The sequence below is a fragment of the Pollicipes pollicipes genome, unplaced genomic scaffold (genome assembly GCF_011947565.3).
Source record: "Pollicipes pollicipes isolate AB1234 unplaced genomic scaffold, Ppol_2.1 Scaffold_6686;HRSCAF=7923_pilon_pilon_pilon, whole genome shotgun sequence".
Classification (NCBI taxonomy): domain Eukaryota; kingdom Metazoa; phylum Arthropoda; class Thecostraca; order Pollicipedomorpha; family Pollicipedidae; genus Pollicipes; species Pollicipes pollicipes.
In genome coordinates, this window is record NW_023596921.1 from 44,496,955 (window position 1) to 44,516,382 (window position 19,428).

The window sequence follows — 19,428 nt, forward strand, 5'->3', positions numbered from 1 at the left end:
GAAGTTCAAGTGGCCGCTCTGACTGGAGAACTTCATTTGGACTACCTGCTCATCACTATGGTAGCAATACTTTTCATATGCTTTACTTCTTCCAACGTCAGCATTCTTCAATGTTCGCAATGCGCGCATTGGTCAAAATGCTTGTGCAGTACAAAACGAAAGCTCGGGACACTTTATTTTAACATCTTCCACGATACATATTATATATATATATATATATATATATATATATATATAACTTGGGACACTTTAGTTCGTAAAATATGTGCAAATATAGGGTCGTTATCACGCGAATTCAACGCCATGCCATACTATGGCTTTAATGTCTTCCCTGTTGCGTTTTTCACAGCGGCCTTGTCGAAGCACACTTTGGCTTTGGGAAACAGACACGTTGCATCGTTTCTCTGTAAAACTCTTCCGCCGCCTGCTGCGCCAATCACAAACGGACTTTTGTACTGACGTCATTCATAAAAGTAGAGGTGCCACTTTAAGGCCCGCATGTCCGCGGAGTGCAGATCAACACATCTCAAAAGTGGTACCTCCAGTCCGTAATAGCTGACGATAGCTTTCAGCCGATTCTGCCGCCGTCAGCTGTCGTGGTCAAGTGCTATATTTGTGCTACCTGTGCTACTGTCAAGTGCTACCAAAATTTTACGAGCCTTCTTTGGGCCAAAATATGTAACATGGCTGGCGTGTATCTAGCACCTGGGATGCCTGGTACGTTCCACAAAAAATCCCATTTCCTGGAAGAAGAAAAACTCTTATCGCCTACCTGAGAATACGTTAGTCCAAAACCGAGGCCTTAGAAATCAAGGAGAAGGCCTTTTTACCTAAATCCCCCGATGCTTTAAGTCATGAAGGATCATATTTTATGAACTGGCTTTAAAGGAAATGCACCACCTTTGGAGCATGTTCCAAAAGGATATTCTAGCGAAACCCTGGAACTAGTTACTCTAAGGATAGCACCGGGTAGTGCTACTGCAGCACCAACAGAATACAATGAGGAAATAAATGTTAATTGTTTTCGAGTCCAAACTGTCCCATCAACCGTTTGTTGCAATACTACGCTTTTTTGTAACGCCAGGCGCGCGTTCTTGTTTTGATTTAAGCGTCTGCCGCGTTTTGAAGAGTGCCCAGGCATGTCTCTGTAAGTTTCAACCCAATCATGTCACGTGCAACCTACGCGAAACATTTGTCCCCGACGAAATTTTGTCCCTAAAGAACTTTTGTGATCGACTCATGTTTGCCATATACGAACGCAGCACGGCAAGCTTTTTTCCTCCGCAAAACTTTGGCATTGTCGAGTTTTTGTCCCATAAAAAATTAGCATTATCTCTGTATCTGTGGACAAAATGTTACCCTATGTTAAACCTCCATTTCCACACGAACTTTTGCCGTATACAAACTTTTCCCCAATTTGATCCTTGCAACTTGAAAACTTGAGGAAATTCTATTTTCTACGAACATCTACATGATGCATTTGCGCGACGATTTTTCCGAGGAACGTAAGTCCTACGAACTTTTATCCTATGACAGCGTCGCAGCCAAGGGTTGCCTGGCTACAACATGCGTTATCGAAATGACACCATTACGCCAAACAAGCTTCTCCACACAGGGCGGAGCGCAACAGCCCTAGCCAAACCCACGGAGACCACAGCTCTGGTCGCCGGCAGTGCCACTTCCCACCGCCGCTTGGTCGGACGACCATCTACCACGCCGCCTCCGAGCAGCGGCCCACCTCCAGCGCTACCGACCGGCAAGTGGCGACGGCGGCGGCGCGGCAGGCGGCCACTACATATTTCAGTACCCAATCTGTCACGGTGCGCCGCGGTGACAGCCAACTGGCGCCGCCCGCGCTGCAGGTGACGCCCGGCGTACCGCTCCCAGGCCGCCGCCGTCGCCGCTGCCGCCGCCGCCGCCGCTGCCGGAAGCGCCGTATTTCCGGTGGCGTCCGACCGTCGGTCTCGTCGTTATCTGAACGGGGCTTGGCGTCTGGCAGGTTGGCCGAAGTGTTTTGTGGTTTTGTTTGCGACAGAAAAGATTGGAGTCGAGGTCGAATCCCCGTCAGACCGTTTTTGTGACTGTGATTTGACGGGCGCGGTCTGACGCCGCCGGAGTTTTCACTGGTTGTTGCGTTTGCTAGGCCGTGTTTTGCTGCGGTTTAACAAGGCGCGCTCGACTTCCGTCCGCTCTGTCGAACCGGTGGACGAACATTACGCTTTTACCATAAAGTATGGCGTGAATGTCCCAGGTCTTCGTGGGAATACAAGACGGGCTCGAAGCTGAATGATATTTCAGTGCCGCTGGCCGCGTGGGCAGTTGCACGCATAGCGTGGATAATTTAAACACTCGTACCCAAACGGATGACACGGTCTGGGCTAGTTTCATTATAGATTCTTTACAGTTCGCGCTAGAACGAACCTGACTGTTGATGAAATTTGAATAAGACAAACAGTTCGAAACATGTTCTATTACGCATAGACGGGAATATTAATACTGAGTGCAACCGGCGAAAGGCGTCATATACGCCAAAGTCATAGGACGTTCCAAATTTCAGCGCCTTAGTTGGAACGGTTGGTGATGGAATTAGAAAAACGAGAGGTGGGCGGTCGGCTCTGCATGAAAGCAGACTCAAACTGCATGAATGCAGAATTTCGCTGAAAGTTATGGAAGCTCCTGGATGTTCTGATATCTGCATAATTACAGGATGCGTTAACACTAATTGTGAGTGTGTGTATACGCGTTAGCATATCTATCCAGGCACACTGCACGACTGTGGCTCTACAACGCGCCGACTCAAGCCTAATAGCTACATGATACATATAAAACGCACGGGTCATTTCGGACATCCTGCTGGTAGAATGTCATTAGCCATGGCAGGCGTAGATACAAGGGACTTGGGGTCATAACGCCGCACTTTTGGGGAATATTCAACTTTTTGGGAATACTCGACTTCATCCCAATTGCCATAAATGGAAAGTAACGTCTCCAAAACTGGCTCCGCCTCCCATCCCCTAGACAGACTTCCTGAGACGCTCCACGCGCTACGGCTTTGGCGGCTAGGAGCGGTCGATATGATTGTGATGTTAAGTCATCCTGGACACCAGCGCACCTCCATCCCAGGGTCGGCATGACAGACAGTCGCGCGCAGCCGCCACCCCCTAATCCGTACGCCGACCGATGGTGTCGTGACGCCGACGCCTGAGGGTGATGGCCGTCAGCCCTCTCGCGGGATGCGCATTGATGGGAACTATACGACCGGGGGCACCCAGGGTGACGGAGCACTGGCATCAGTGCGATGTACCAGCGCAATTAAAAATGAAAACGGTGGAAACGCATCACCGCTGCTTGCAGAGGCGCAGGCAAAAGAGCCATCCCCCTCCCCCCCCCCCCCCCATCACCTCTCTGTTAGGCCCGTTGCATTCACCATAGATGGCTTCCAACAGAAATTTAGAAACTGATGTGATTCGTACTCACCGAGTTTCGGTCTTCCCTCTCTGCCACCCGTTAAGAAAATTCAGGCTGCGTCCCTGGCTTCCAGCGATGACTGTGTTGGTGCTAGCCATTTATTGGGCCTGCTGTGGCGAGTGTCATGCAGTTTAAGGCGTCTTTCAAAATGCAGCAAGAGCTTTCGCCATGTAAGCTGCATCAGCATTTTATTCTACTGTGCCAGATTGGAGTAGGAAAGCATGTGCAGCTAGAAATAGTCGCAGAGAACTTTCTTCAAGCATACAGATGCTTGCACAATTTCATGACACATTCCCAAATGTTCTAGAAGGCGTTAAACCCCCGGAAAAGCGTTCTTTACACTCAGATTCTGTTGAGTGCTGCTGGTGATGGCGGCATATGGCGTTTAACACCGATTTCCGTCCTTTCACGGACGTTCCGAAGATCACTGACCAGGCGACTGACGATCGCGAATTGCTCCATTTCCCTCGTCCTCTAACGTCTCCCACAAGGGACGACCAGAGGGTCTTATGTGCTGCGCCAACTCCGGCAGAGGAGACACCAGTCGGGCTTATGCAGCCCAAGACCGTAGGCGGTGACTTCGACGGTGATGGCTTCACTCGTCCTTTTCTCAACATGTCACGTTGACAGGCGTGATTGCGGTCGTCTGTGAGCGTCCGGGGAACTGGACTGCGGCGGTGACCTGAATCGTGGTGCTCTCGGGCGGCTGCGACCCTGTTATCTCTGCCCTGGTTAGGACACTGACCCCGTGCGTCCTGGCTCAGTCAGGACACTGACCCCGTGCGTCCTGGCTCAGTCAGGACACTGCCCCCGTGCGTCCTGGCTCAGCCAGGACACTCCGACTCTGCGTGCCCCGCCTCAGGAGGCCCCGACCCTGCGTGTCCTGACTCAGGAGGCCCGACCCTGCGTTCCCCACCTGAGGAGGCCCCGACCCCGTGTGCCCGGCAGATCTGATTGTGGTGGTCGCCTCCATTGTGGTGCTGTCGGCGGGCTCCAATGGCCAGGTGTTCGCCACGTCGGCCATCCGCGGCATCCGCTTCCTGCAGATCCTACGCATGCTGCACGTGGACCGGCAGGGCGGCACCTGGCGACTGCTCGGCTCCGTCGTGTTCATCCACCGGCAGGTCAGTCTACTGGGGACGGAGACAGCGGAAGGGAAGGCGGGAGGACGGAACGACGGAGGGGGGAGAAGGAGGGAAGGAGGGTAAGAGGTAAGGAGGGAGGAAGAAAATGGAAGGAGTAGGAGGGGAGGGGAGAGGGGAAAGTGAGGGGGAGATGGAGAGGGAGAACAGGATGAGAAGAGAGGGACGGATATGGGAGAGGGGAGGGAAGGATGGCGGTTGGGTAGACAGAAGGTGTTGAGTAAGGAAGGAGTGATAGCTGATCAATCTTTAGTGTATGCTTTTGCATGTTTTAATACATATTTTCAGCCCTGATGATGGGGTGTTTGTTAAAGAAAGCCTATTACAGTCGTGTTAAGAGCTCACAGGCAGCCTTGAGACTGTCACACATAGATACTGAGATGTGTTGCCATTGTCAGGACCGGTGGTTGACATCAGTTGCGTTACATGAGTATATGCATCCGTAAACTATATTCACGCCCGATCATGCGTTAGAGGACAATGGTGAACACATTGTAGCCGTCTGTTAGTTCATGAATTGGCTGGTTTCAGTCGTGACTGGGACAGGTTTCGCATAACCCCTGAGGCATCGTAATACTCCGCAGTCGAATTCAGCCACGGGCTTGAAAACAAATGGCTGCAATCGATAACACGAGATTGTCGCCGCTATTACTCGACTTGATTAACGCCAGCTACTTGCCAACCAGAAATGACGCCAGAGCTGGATGGAAGCACCAGACGGCACTTTGGGTCGAAATCGCAGGCCGGTATTTGACGAACAACTTGTCTTACAATGCCCCTATTCCAGAGGGCACAGCTACGGCTCCTTGCGTGCTGATGTTGTTTTCAGTGAAGCTGCTGGATTGCTTTTTGAACATATGACAACGGCAAAGCATATGAAAGAAACCTCCTGGCGCTTTGCGTACTCTACCTTTCTGGTGCACTTTGTATGCATTCATTAGCACCTTTATCGGTCGGGAAAAGCCGGAACAATTCTGGCCTTGCTGGGGAGTGCCCCGCCAGGACATGGGTCACATGCAAAGGTCGATTTAAGGTCAGGCTAAAGCGGGCGAACTAATACCTGCCATGTCATTGGAGCTGCCTCGGAAATGAAACTATGCACTCGTGTTCGTGGTAAGGCATTCAGGTTCGCCCAACAACGATGCATGTATAACCATCCACACGAAACGCTCTGAACCCCGAAGCCTCTTTGCAGCACGCTCCCCCATTGGGTGTGGATGACGGAATTAGCATGCGGCACTTTCTTCGCGTTAACGGCAGATATAAATGACGCTGAATTTCTGATCTGTTTTGGATGTGTGCGTTTTGTCATGACGAGGATGTTTTGCCAGTGACCGAATACCTGCCGTAAATGTGAGTCTTACGGACCGCCGTCGTTCCCAAGAACTGTGAATGTAGCCGGATGCCGTCGTCCCAGGAACTGTGAATGTCGCCGGATGCTGTCGTCCCCAGGAACTGTGAATGTAGCTGGATGCTGTTGTACCCAGGAACTGTGGTGAATGTAGCCGGATGCCGTCGTCCCCAGGACCTGTGAGTCTAACCGGCTACTGTTGTCCTCAGGAACTGTGAGTCTAACCGGCCACTGCCGTCCTCAGGAACTGTAAGTCTAACCGACCACTGTCGTGCTCAGGAACTGTGAGTCTAACCGGCCACCGTTGTCCTCAGGAACTGTGAGTCTAACCGGCCGCCGTTGTCCTCAGGAGGTGTGAATCTAGCTGGATGCTGTTGTACCCAGGAACTGTGAATCTAACCGGCCACCATTGTCCTCAGGAACTGAGAGTCTAACCGGCCGCCGCATCCTCAGGAGCTGATTACTACACTATACATCGGCTTCCTAGGCCTCATCTTCTCTTCTTACTTCATGTTCCTGGCTGAGAAGGACGCCGTGGACAAGGACGGCAAGCCGTCCGACTTCCACAGCTACGCCGACGCGCTGTGGTGGGGTGTGGTAAGTAGGCGCCGAGGACGGCCGGGAGAACATTCTCTGTGGTGGGGTGTGGTGAGAGGGTGCCGAGTACGGCCGTGAGAACGCTCCCTGTGGCGGGGTATGGCGAGTGGCGCCGAGGACGGCCGGGAGAACATTCTCTGTGGTGGGGTGTGGTGAGAGGGTGCCGAGTACGGCCGTGAGAACGCTCCCTGTGGCGGGGTATGGCGAGTGGCGCCGAGGACGGCCGGGAGAACATTCTCTGTGGTGGGGTGTGGTGAGAGGGTGCCGAGTGCGGCCGTGAGAACGCTCCCTGTGGCGGGGTGTAGCGAGTGGCGCCGAGGACGGCCGGGAGAACATTCTCTGTGGTGGGGTGTGGTGAGAGAGTGCCGAGTGCGGCCGTGAGAACGCTCCCTGTGGCGGGGTGTGGCGAGTGGCGCCGAGGACGGCCGGGAGAACATTCTCTGTGGTGGGGTGTGGTGAGAGGGTGCCGAGTGCGGCCGTGAGAACGCTCCCTGTGGCGGGGTGTCGTGAGAAGACGCCGGCGACGGCGCTGAGAACACTCGCTGGCTCCCGTGGCGACCAGTGCTGTACCCTGCTTCACACACACGTGGGAACGGTCCTAAGGACAGCTCCTGAGTCGACCCCCGAAGCTGTTTGGAGGCCCCTTAAGGTTGGAGGATTTTAACAAGGGGATTTGTTAGAGATTAAATACCTTATCGCCTGGGAAAATATCGATTGTCATCACGAATGGCAGCACAGTTCTGACCATCGTCCTCATCTGGTGTACCAGCACGCACACAACGTTTCGGTTGGCTTCCGTCTATGTCTCGACCCCGGCGGTCTTCAGGTTTTATGGAGTCCTGGGAAGGACTAGATGATGTTTGTCTTTCAGCCACGCGCACGAAACAACCCAAATTATCTCCTCGAAACTGCTGGTTTTCGGAACAGGGTTTCTGTTTACGAGTGCGGCGCTCCCGTAACTAAGCAACAGGAAAGAACAGTTAGGAAAAGACAGTGCTAGTTAAGTTGGTAGAGCGCTGGACGCGCAATCAGAAGACCCTGGTTCGGTTCTCAGCAACTACAAGAGGAGAATTCGTGATGTAGCGCGTACGTGGCTCAAGGTCAAACATCGTCCAGTTCTTCTCAGGGCCTCATGACACCCGATGACGGCCAAAAAGTTAACTGGCCGAAACACTGTGTACATACTAACGCACTAGGCGAGGGCGATGGTCCGAGCAGTTCTTTCATCTGTGATTCTTGTACCCCGTCTTAATCGTTACACCAAGCTATCGATAGCCTCATTAATGCACAAGGCTCCAGACGATGCGCACCATGGGTCCCTGGATTGCGGTCTGAAGGGAGAACAGTAAGGCGTTTATAAGAGGAGAGATTCACAATTATACACATGGGAATCACATATCCAGATCTCGCACCAGTTGAAGTAATTTGCTTGGCTCTTGGGTACCCAATTCACCTTATTTTTGATGTAAGGGAGATACATGGTGTGTAGAGATGACGACTAGCAATAATGTTGATTCTATGGTGGTTCCATACTGATTCTTAATAAATAAGACGTGCCAATAGCACACAGTTTTCTTACCAGAAAGTAAGAAGCGATTTCAAGACGTGAGTAGCATATACGTATTTTAGGATTGCGCAGACAAACGAGATAAGGGATAAGGGATAAGGACGAGATAAGGCTGTATTTTAGAAAGTTCGTTGTGATCAACTGATCGCTGCATCAAACATTGAGCTGAAGGTCTTTTTTTCTCCTCTCAACGACACTAGGTTTTGTATAAACCTTCTACGCTACCCGCAATGTTTGGTTGGAGATTTTATAAAAGTTAATCGACTATCTCACGCACCGCTGGACCCATCAGTCACCAAGTTTTCAGGACAAAACGCCAAAACGTAAACAAAAGCCCATTCACATGCAAATAACCCGCGATCTTGGCCTTGGCATGAAAAGTGTTTCACCAAGTCAAGACGTTACTCGATCAAGTCTTCCCGAGTCTCCTTTCAATCCACATCTCAGCGAGCCAAATCGCATGGTTCCGTCCGCCCCCCCCCCCCCCCCTCCCGCCTTGTGACGCATCTTCGCCCATCCGCAGTCCGGTGCGGACCTTCCTTCCACCTCCGCCGTGGGGACCTATCTTATTCGTTGAGGAAGGGAGGAGGGGGAGGGGGGGGGGCTGATCCTCGGTGATGGAGAGGCGGCGCACTGTCCACGGCCCGGATCAGGCCCTGATCCCCTGCGGCGCTACGCAGTCGGCCGCAGTCAGCCGCAGCCGCCGCTTGATGACCGCGCCTTCCGCCGGTCCGGGCGGGCAGCGCGAGTCAGGGCGCCGCTCTGGGGGAAGGGATGCACCAGACGGGGGACGCCAGGCCGGTGGGCGCCAGGTTGGGGGGGGGGGGGCGCCATGCCGGGCGGGTCACAGCAAGGCCTGGGGGCGGAGCCGCCGACGAGAGTGGCGATTGTTTTCGGGAGATAAGGTGCTTAGTGGGGAACTTACCGGCAGTGATACGCCAGCGGCTTCTCGAGAAGCTTCTGCTGGTTCATCCTCTCACGAAAACTTTGGTAATCGGTCACTAAATGACTTTCCAGCAGACAGGGACAGCTTTAGAAAGCAAGCATTTTGACACTGAACCTGTCTTTCTAGACGGATTTTAGACGTGCCATGCTTCACAAAGTGAGATAATGCCTGTGCGTGCAGACCGGGTGGAACTTCATCATCTTGCCACCGAGGCCGCTACCCTGCGGTTTTCTCGAGCTTGCTCTCCCGCGATCCGTCTCAGCAGCTCCGCCAGTCACGCACCGCAATCCATGTCCCCTGGGCGCCGGACGACGGCACGGAATCTCGCGCAGCACAGCACGCCGACGACGTGTGACCTCGCCGCGTGGCGATAGCGCCGCACGAACCCCACGTGTCGTCCCGGAGCGCGGAGGGGTGACGCGCGGCCGCGCCGGGCCACGCCGCTGCCGTCACAGCGGGTCGTATACAGCGGTGAAGGGACGTCCACGACCCGGCGATGGCCCGTATCTCCCGACCTCGGTCTGAGCGAACCCGATAGCCTGGCACGACGCCCCACTTAATTAAGTGCGGCCAACAGGGCACGCCGCAGAGGCAGACTCCCACGACAGGGCACGCCGCAGGGGCAGACTCCCACGACAGGGCACGCCTCCGCGGTAGACTCCCACGACAGGGCACGCCGCAGAGGCAGACTCCCACGACAGGGCACGCCGCAGAGGCAGACTCCCACGACAGGGCACGCCGCAGGGGCAGACTCCCACGACAGGGCACGCCGCAGGGGCAGACTCCCACGACAGGGCACGCCTCCGCGGCAGACTCCCACGACAGGGCACGCCGCAGAGGCAGACTCCCACGACAGGGCACGCCGCAGAGGCAGACTCCCACGACAGGGCACGCCGCAGGGGCAGACTCCCACGACAGGGCACGCCGCAGGGGCAGACTCCCACGACAGGGCACGCCTCCGCGGTAGACTCCCACGACAGGGCACGCCGCAGAGGCAGACTCCCACGACAGGGCACGCCGCAGCGGCAGACTCCCACGACAGGGCACGCCGCAGGGGCAGACTCCCACGACAGGGCACGCCGCAGGGGCAGACTCCCACGACAGGGCACGCCTCCGCGGTAGACTCCCACGACAGGGCACGCCGCAGAGGCAGACTCCCACGACAGGGCACGCCGCCGCGGCAGACTCCCACGACAGGGCGCGCCGCCACGGTAGACTCCCACGACAGGGCGCGCCGCCACGGTAGACTCCCATGACAGGGCGCTCCGCCATGGTAGATTCCCATGACAGGGCGCGCCGCCACGGTAGACTCCCATGACAGGGCGCTCCGCCATGGTAGATTCCCAGGACAGAGCGCGCCGCCACGGTAGATTCCCAGGACAGGGCACGCCGCCGCGGTAGACTCCCCGGACAGGGCACGCCGCCGTGGTAGACTCCCAGGACAGGGCGGCTGTCTGACACACTGGACAGGGTGAGTGTCTGACTCAACAGACAGGGTCGCTGTGTACTCGCCAGAAAAGGTCGCTGTCTAACTCACCAGACAGGGTCACTGTCTGCCCCGCCAGAAAGGGTTGCTGTCTAATTCACCACACAGGGTCGCTGTCTTACTCGCCAGACAGGGGCGCTGTCTGACTCGTCAGACAGGTCACCGTCTTAATCACCAGACAGGGGCACTGTCTGACTCGCCAGATAAGGTCGCTGTCTGACTCGCCGGACGGAGGTCACTTATCCACACACATATCCAGTGATAGCTCTACTCGAGAAGCTCGTCGTCACATTTCATATATAGCTAGAGTTCTGTGCGGAAACGTTGTAAGCCATCGCGCTATTTGTTCCGCGTATGTGAGCATTTATATGGCATCGATGTTGAAATGATCGATGATGTTCAGAGATCGGCCTCCACGTAGCAGTGAGCAGTTCTTACAACACAAATACCATGGGAGATACGATGATGCGTACGATGCCGGGTTAACCCACATGGAAGTTCGGCACAACATTCAAAACAGTTATCCCGGTTCGACATCAATTCTCTACGGTGGCGTACAAGATTACAGCAATCAAGCACAAAACGGTGGGCACAGCTAACGCCGTCGCGCGCACAACGTCACCGTCGCACGCACAGCGTCGCCGTCGCCGTCGCTGTCGCACAGCTATCTGTGGTCCGAGCGTTGGCGGTAAAGGTGTGTCTGTACCACATCCGCCTTTACAGATCACCGTGACGACGATAGGCTACGGCGACACGGTACCCAAGACTTGGCTGGGCAAGATGGTGGCCTCCTGCTTTTCCGTATTCGCAATCAGCTTCTTCGCACTGCCAGCGGTAAGGAAGGTCACTGCAGGAGCAGGGCACTTGACCTCTCTCTGACGCGTAATGATCGAATTCCGGAGACGTCATTACACCTGGATACATCTTTGCTGTACTGAAGACGGTCTTGTGATATCACGGACTGCGATGAGGCTTCCTTGACAGCTCCGACTCAAACAGCTGATGCGCTTAGCAATTCTGACTCCCCGGGCTACAAAAAAAAACAGCTTTCGCCCGCGTGTTCATGCGTGCTTGCATGTGGCGACGTCCCCAATGCTCAAAATATGCTTGTATCGTGCCTAGCCATATCCGTTGTACTAATTTTTGCGCTTGGCCTCACATCGGACGGACGCCTGACCTCCACCACAAAGTCCAGGAAAACATCACGCGAAGTTGACCAAGCCTCCGGATCTCCGTGACCACTCGGCGCTGCCGGCAGGGTATCCTGGGCTCCGGCTTTGCGCTGAAGGTGCAGCAGAAGCAGCGGCAGAAGCACTTCAACCGCCAGATTCCTGCGGCCGCGCAGCTGATCCAGTGCCTGTGGCGCTGCTACGCCGCCGAGCGCGAATTCTTCGCCACCTGGCGGATCCACCTGAAGGAGAACCCGGCCGGCACCGTGTCCGCCCTGGGAAAAGTCAACGCCCTGGTCAGTGCAGGTCAACGCCCCGATCCAAACCTGTCAACGCCGTGGTCAGTACAGATCAACGACCCGATCCGACCCTGTCGACGTCTTGGTCAGCGCAGGTCAACGCCCCGATCCGAACCTGTCAACGTCCTGGCCAGTACAGGTCAACGCCCCGATCCAAACCCGTATATGCTCTTGTCAGTGCAGGTCAATGCCCCGATCCGAACCTGTATATGCCCTGATCAGTACAGGTCAATGCCCCGATCCGAATCTGTATATGCCCTGGTCAGTACAGGCCAATGCCCCGATCCGAACCTGTAAATGCCCTGATCAGTACAGGTCAATGCTCCGATCCGAGATGGCCAATGCTCTGGTCAGTACGGGTCAATGCCCCGATCCAAACCCGTATACGCCGTGGTCAGTACAGGTCAATGCCCCGATCCGAGCTGGTCAGTGCTCTGGTCAGTAGAGGTCAATGCCCCCATCCGAACCTGTATATGCCCTGGTCAGTACCTTGACCGGCGTGGTGCAGTTTGATCAGTATAGCTCAACGCATTAGGTATCACATAACTGTCGACATCAAATGTCTTGCCCGGTTGGCTTTGGGAATAGTCGCCGGGTTATTACTCAATTGCATTTAGTTCATAAGTTCAACACAAGAGAACCCAGCTTGCTTTTTTGTAAAGGTCCCGTCCAAATAGAATAGTAAGGGAAGGCTCTGTCCAAGCGCTGTGATGCGTTTTTACTCGTGACCTGGATGGAAGACACTGCCGGGTCGGGCTCTCTCCCTCCCCACTGCCAAACTCGGTGCGGCTTAGAGTCAGGTCGATCAGATCATCCTTCAGGCTTATGGTCAATAGGAAGGAGCCCTGCTGGGACGGCAGCCTTTGTATCAGCATGGTTCCTATCCCGCCCGGCGAAAAATGCCAATGTGGCCTGCGGAGAAAGTCTGCATTCGGCGGTCGATTTTGCCGGACATTTGTCTAAAACCGCGGCGGGCTTCGTTGCTGGGAACTTCCCAGATTAAATGCAATTGGACCAAAACCTAAGCGAGCGCGTCACAAACAAACGGACGAGGGTAAGTCACCGACCCTGGTCCGTTAGGTCCGGCCTTGACCTGCAGCGCCCGCGATCGCCGCAGGTCAGCAGCCCGGTCAGTGCCCCGTTAGGCATCGTCCATGCCTTGGGAACAGTTCAGCTGCCTTATCGGCCGCTGTGAAGATAAAACGAGAGCTAAAGATAGCTGGCTCGACGAATGGCGTCACTGCACGCCCTAACGGTGCCTCTGGGACGGTTGGCTGCTGTTCCGAGGCATTTGCGGCGCTCCCAACTAGCATTGGGAAATCCAAATACGCAGAGCTGGGACCGTGCTTACTTTCCAGTGGTCTTTCACACCAGAATGGTGTCAACGGACGGGAAACATGATTGGGCTATCTAAGAAGCGAGCACACGATATTGGTACGTTCAACTGTAACTGCTTTATTAATAGCTGCGTGGCGGCCCAAGACAAAGACCAGAAGTGACTTTTGTAGCTTCTCTGGACTTGTTGAGGTTAAAATCTTGTTATCAAGTGTGGTAACTGCATGTTTGTGCTACGGAAAAGCGGAATAACAAACTTTTTACGCGTGTTATCTCTTTAAGCTCAATGTTTCCATTATTCATCATCAAAGACCCACAATCAACGGGCTACAATACAATCCTATCAGGGTTGAGCCCAAAAACCAAGAACATTTAGCGCCTCACTGAGGTTATTACGTTTATGGCGACCGTGACATTGCTTACGAGCAGCGTCACACACACTTGGAGGGCACACACGGCAGCTAGTTAGACATGCTTCTTTGGTATTTGTGCCGTAACAATCGGCAACTCGGTGCAGTAGCAATGGGCAACTCAGCGCGGTAACAACCGATGACTCAGTGCGGTAAGCCAGCTTACGCGTCAGCGGGACGTGAGCGTGAAGCGCAGGCTGCATCGGATGCCTACCGCCTGCCACTCCAGTCGGGCGAGCGGTCGAGTGGCGTGGTCCGTGAGCTTGGCGCCCACGCTTCTGTTTGTATTTCGCGGCACACGCGTGACGCTTAAATCCCCCTTTTAGCTCTGGCGCTGGTCGATAAACAGTGGAGGTGGTGGAGCATTAATGATGTGCGTTCGTGGGCGGCGGCGGGCCTCGCTGCCCTGTCACCCTCACCTGAAGCTGTGCTGAGGACGGCGGCGTGCCTGGCTGCCTCGTCACCCTCACCTGAAGCTGTGCTGAGGGCGGGCCTCGCTGCCTCACCTGAAGCCGTGCTGAGGACGGCGGCGGCTCTCACTGCCTCACCTGAAGCTGTGCTGAGGACAGAGGCGTGCCTGGCTGCCTCACTGCCTCACCTGAAGCTGTGCTGAGGACAGAGGCGTGCCTGGCTGCCTCACTGCCTCACCTGAAGCTGTGCTGAGGGTGGCGGCGTGCCTGGCTGCCTCACTGTCTCACCTGAAGCTGTGCTGAGGGTGGCGGCGTGCCTGGCTGCCTCACTGCCTCACCTGAAGCTGTGCTGAGGACGGCGGCGTGCCTGGCTGCCTCACTGCCTCACCTGAAGCTGTGCTAAGGGTGGCGGCGTGCCTGGCTGCCTCACTGCCTCACCTGAAGCTGCGCTGAGTGCTGCGGCGACTCTCACTGCCCTACCTGAAGCTGTGCTGAGGGCGGCGGCGTGCCTGGCTGCCTCACTGCCTCACCTGAAGCCGTGCTGAGGACGGCGGCGGCTCTCACTGCCTCACCTGAAGCTGTGCTGAAAACGGCGGCGTGCCTGGCTGCCTCACTGCCTCACCTGAAGCTGCGCTGAGTGCTGCGGCGACTCTCGGGCAGCCGTAGCCGCCAGCCGCCAGTCGCCAGCAGCGTGACGTGATAAGTCGCTCTGCCGCCCGGTTGGCGTCCGCTAATGATGCAGGACTAGACTCTGATGGGCTGCTGCCAGCAGGGCACCTGCCCCGCTCGGCTTCACCTGCGGCTCGAAAATCCGTGGTTCATAGAAGAAAAAAGGAATGGATCATGTCACGTTTATATGAGCCGAGCAGACTCGTCATCGCGGTATTATTGGCATGTCATGCACGAATACCTACTACACACCGAGCGGTCAGGACAAAGAATCATCCACATGTTTGGCAGGCTTCTTCCATTTTTCAGGAGCTAATTTATGCAAGTTATCGAGTTACGTTATGGGGGAGCGAAGATGTTTTGAAAGAGGAATGAGGTTTGGACACAGGACAGATGAATGCTCTTTGGGCTTATTCCATTAGTACGCTACGCTTTTGGCGGAAACTGGAAAGCAGTGGATGTGAATAAACACTATGCGTATTTCACGGATTATAAAATCTGATGCTATATTTTAATCAAATAATGATTATTTCTAAACTTGTTTTGAACTATTTTTTCAATTTTACGTGACCTGCTTAGTATTTCTTTCTCGTCGCAGATGATGCGTTGTTATTGACAGTAATAATGATGCTTTCGGTACATATGGTTTACACACCCTTGGGTGTTCCCCGTGGTCCAGAATGGTTCGAATCTCGGGAGTTTCCACACACAGCTAGCTATTCGTTTTCCGCGTCATGGGCAACACCGTAGACATACACGGTGGCCGAAATAGCGTAGCACCTGTCCGAGCTGCTGCATAAATGGGTAATTGACATATGCCATGAGCGCTTTACATGTTGCCTGAAGGCCCGTCGGCCCGCATTATTTGATCGAGAGGGCTGCGCCTTGCCGCAGCGCTGCTTTCCTCCCCACCAGACCACCATGGCGTCCAGTCCTGACCGATTGGCTTGTATGCAGGTCACGATCAATTTTCTCAAATGTCCACTGAAAGACCCCGAATAATTCAGCATGTAAATATCGTGAGCGGCTGGTATTGACGGCGCACTGGGGAGACCGCACGGCCCGGGACACCTGCTTAAAACACGACGTACTCGTCCAAGTAACGGTGCCGTGGCGCTCCTTACCGGTGTAAGTTGCGAAGTAAGGTCATGTGGGGAATACTGATGCGTTTGGAGAGCAGGCCGGATATGACGATGTTTCATATCCGTTATGAAAGCAGCGTGTGCATATCTGCCGCTGGCATCGTTTTTTGCCGGGTGATAATAATCGACTGCCTCTTTGATATGTGCCGCGGCCGAAAACCTGGCCTCACCTGCCTAGGGAGACTTTGCGTACCATGTACCCCACATTTTCATGTCTAGGTTGTACCACGACGTACGTAGGACGTACGACGTGGCGCCTCCGTCGTCGGCAGCACAGCGAACGACTCGCCTCGCTGGCACCTCCGTCGTCGGCAACACAGCATTGCGGTCTGCGGACCAGCACAGCGACCGCGTACGTGCGGTGACCTCAGAGTGCACCGAGAACCCGGGCCACGATAAATCACCACGAACGGAGAGGTTGCGGCGAACAGTGCAAGACGCAGCTGGATGCCAAGACATCGTAGAGCCTCATGAAAATTGCTGTTCTGTGCAACTCCGTCGTAAAAATAGAATGTTTCATGGCTCTAACAATTTTCCTAGCCGATCAGGATTTGCGGCCGACTCGTCCCACGATCGTTGCTCTTTGCAAAAGAAGGGGGCATTTGTCATGCGACGCGTCTATACACCAATTCTGGTAGCCGTGTACAAGAAGGAGGCTGGTGTAACAGCCATGGACCGTCTGGAAATGTTTGAATAACAGCTCGGTCTCCACCAGGGCATAAATCATGCCAATAAGAAGCGCACGTCAGCCCTGCAGGAGACAGCTCGCCATGAGGTGTCAGGCAGCGCTGGCACCTGGGCTCGCTTCTCACCTGCGCTTCGCAGCAACTGTCCGGCCCCCCCCCCCCCCCCCTGCCGACCGGCCTCTGAACCTGTAGAGGTCGGGTAGTGCTGCCCGGTGTCCCGTGCCCACCCGCTATGCCCGCCGAGATGCGGACACGTAGGCTGTACGTTCTGGATAGATCAGAGCATTTGGAAAGGACTCGAGATCCGAATAGATCGCTTCAGGAAATCTACAGAAAGTACTGCTTGGGTATGGGTTGGTTCCAAAATTTAGCCAAAGAAAATTAATTGGGACTAATTGAAAAGCCTTAAGTCGGTGATGCCAGAAGCAAACGTGTTCGTATGTGCTACAATAACGTTACGTCAATCGGAGAATAAATATAACCCACTTCATGGATGTGTGGGCAAATAGCTGAATTAGCTCTGATAGACTGTACCGGATTAGCCCCAACACTTTTGGAACATGTAGATTGGTATTCGGATTAGATTCAAAACTGGTATGTAGCTAGACTGCACTATATCCTGAACATTAAACACATGCACAGCTCTAGCAGAAATGCCGTGCGTTTGCTCGTGGTTTTTGTCCGGAGGTTGGTGTGGGCCCACCGACGCAGTCGCCCCGGTGACAGCTCCGCCGTTCTAAGGGAGCTGCCACCGAGTAAACGTCTGCCGCGCCGGCGACCTCCCGCCCACGCTGTGCCTTTGAGATATTGTCCACAGCGGCAGCTCGCGTCCCGCTGAGTTCTCCAAGCCGCTCTGTGCCCCCGCTCTGCCCTCCGAGCCGCTCTGTGCTTCCACTCAGCCCTCCGAGCCGCTCTGTGCTTCCACCCAGCTCTCCGAGACGCTCTGTGTTCCTGCTCAGTTCTCCGAGCCGTTCCGTGTGACAGCGTCGGGGCGGCCCGTCCTTCCCTTTGCTGCGCGCCTGACGTCTGCTTCGAGTCGGGCACAATGGGGCCCTCAGCTTCGTATTGTCGGCCGGAGTAGACGTCTCCGCGTAAACAGCACTGCTCCGTATATTTGCGTACGGTCTCAATACGGTTGTGGGGGGAGCGTTCGTCCTGGGGCCGTTACGGAACGGCAGCGGCCTACCGGGCAAGCTCGCCCTGGGGCCGTTACGGAGCGGCAGCGGCCTACCGGGCGAGCTCGCCCTGGGGCCGTTACGGAGCGGCAGCGGCCTACCGGGCGAGCTCGCCCTGGGGCCGTTACGGAGCGGCAGCGGCCTATCGGGCGAGCTCGCCCTGGGGCCGTTACGGAGCGGCAGCGGCCTACCGGGCAAGCTCGCCCTGGGGCCGTTACGGAACGGCAGCGGCCTACCGGGCGAGCTCGCCCTGGGGCCGTTACGGAGCGGCAGCGGCCTACCGGGCGAGCTCGCCCTGGGGCCGTTACGGAGCGGCAGCGGCCTACCGGGCGAGCTCGCCCTGGGGCCGTTACGGAACGGCAGCGGCCTACCGGGCGAGCTCGCCCTGGGGCCGTTACGGAGCGGCAGCGGCCTACCCGGGCGGCCGCCCCGGGACGAGCTCTTGAGACGCTCGGCGCAATTCGGTCTTGCATTGAACGCGTCTTGGTAGCATTGTCTGTGCTGCGTTGTGCTCCGGACGGTGCAGATGAGCGCCGCCGCGGGCTGTTCGCGGGACAGCCGGAGTACATTCAGGTCAGAACTGGCATCCCAATGTAATCATCATGTTTGCCGGGTTCTGCTCGCTCAAACAGCCGATGAATGGCCGCCCCGTTTCGGTGGTGAATGCTATTGTTTATCAGACGTCGGACGCAGGTTGGGAGGGTCGGACCGGGCCGAGCGTTCGGCCCGGTCCGGCCGACCCGAGAGAGCGGGTCTCGAGATCGAGAGAGTGGGTCTCGAGATCGAGAGAGCGGCCCGCGAAGCTTACCGGTTCCGCCGCCGGCAGGTGGCTAAGAAAGCCAGCGTGCTGAAGCGGAGGAAGTCGCGCACCAACATCGAGAAGGGCTGCCTGGAGACGGGGCGCCGCGACAGCGACAACGACGTCGTTTTCTACGACGAGGAGGCGCGGCAAGCGGGTGAGGCTCATCGACAGGCATGGATGACCGACCCGCTCCGGCGGTCATGATGGGTGAAGCGTTGAATCAACATCGCACACTTTACACCGCATAACCTGCCTCGCAGCTTTGTGGACCCCAGTGTGGCACTGGTTAGTTCCCTCCCTTTGAGTGATTTTTATGTGGAACAACTCCGTGGGCAAACATTTCTTCTGCGCGTGGCGGACAAAAAAAATGTCTTTTCGAGCCAATTGCATGTGCCGGGCTGGTGAGGAATTCTCCCCATTTGGCTGTGCGGTGATTTTCAGTCGTGGCGCGAGCTGCTTGCGCGGCGCTTTCGCTGTTCTCTAGCTTTGTCTGCGATAACGGCTGTGTAAACACGTCCTCCACGTCCTCTTTTGTCCACGTCCGGATGAAGAGCCAACGATGATCAAACAAAGGCAGCGACGACCAATTTGTTTGTCGTGAACGGCTGGCGGAGCTTCTGTTTGGAGCGGAGGAGCTGAAGGCGCCCGTTGCCGTCAACTTCAGCTGGTGTTGTTCCACCATGCGTTGGTCGGCCGTGTGATGAGCAGTGATTAGGCGCGGTCAGATTTCCCGCGCCGCTGTCCCTGGAAAAATGCCGATGGAATAGTCAGGCA

The 19,428-nt window shown here is 55.6% G+C and overlaps 1 protein-coding gene across 1 annotated transcript in view; it reads left to right on the forward strand.

Moving 5' to 3' along the window:
• LOC119108553 (potassium voltage-gated channel subfamily KQT member 1) overlaps positions 1 to 19,428 on the forward strand; it is a 71,667-nt gene that overhangs the window by 37,852 nt on the left and 14,387 nt on the right. Inside the window, exons 4-8 of the mRNA XM_037232142.1 lie at positions 4,417 to 4,592; positions 6,415 to 6,558; positions 11,281 to 11,391; positions 11,816 to 12,022; positions 18,679 to 18,808. Of these exons, the coding sequence (XP_037088037.1) occupies positions 4,417 to 4,592; positions 6,415 to 6,558; positions 11,281 to 11,391; positions 11,816 to 12,022; positions 18,679 to 18,808 (768 nt within the window). The remainder of the gene's footprint in view (positions 1 to 4,416; positions 4,593 to 6,414; positions 6,559 to 11,280; positions 11,392 to 11,815; positions 12,023 to 18,678; positions 18,809 to 19,428) is intronic.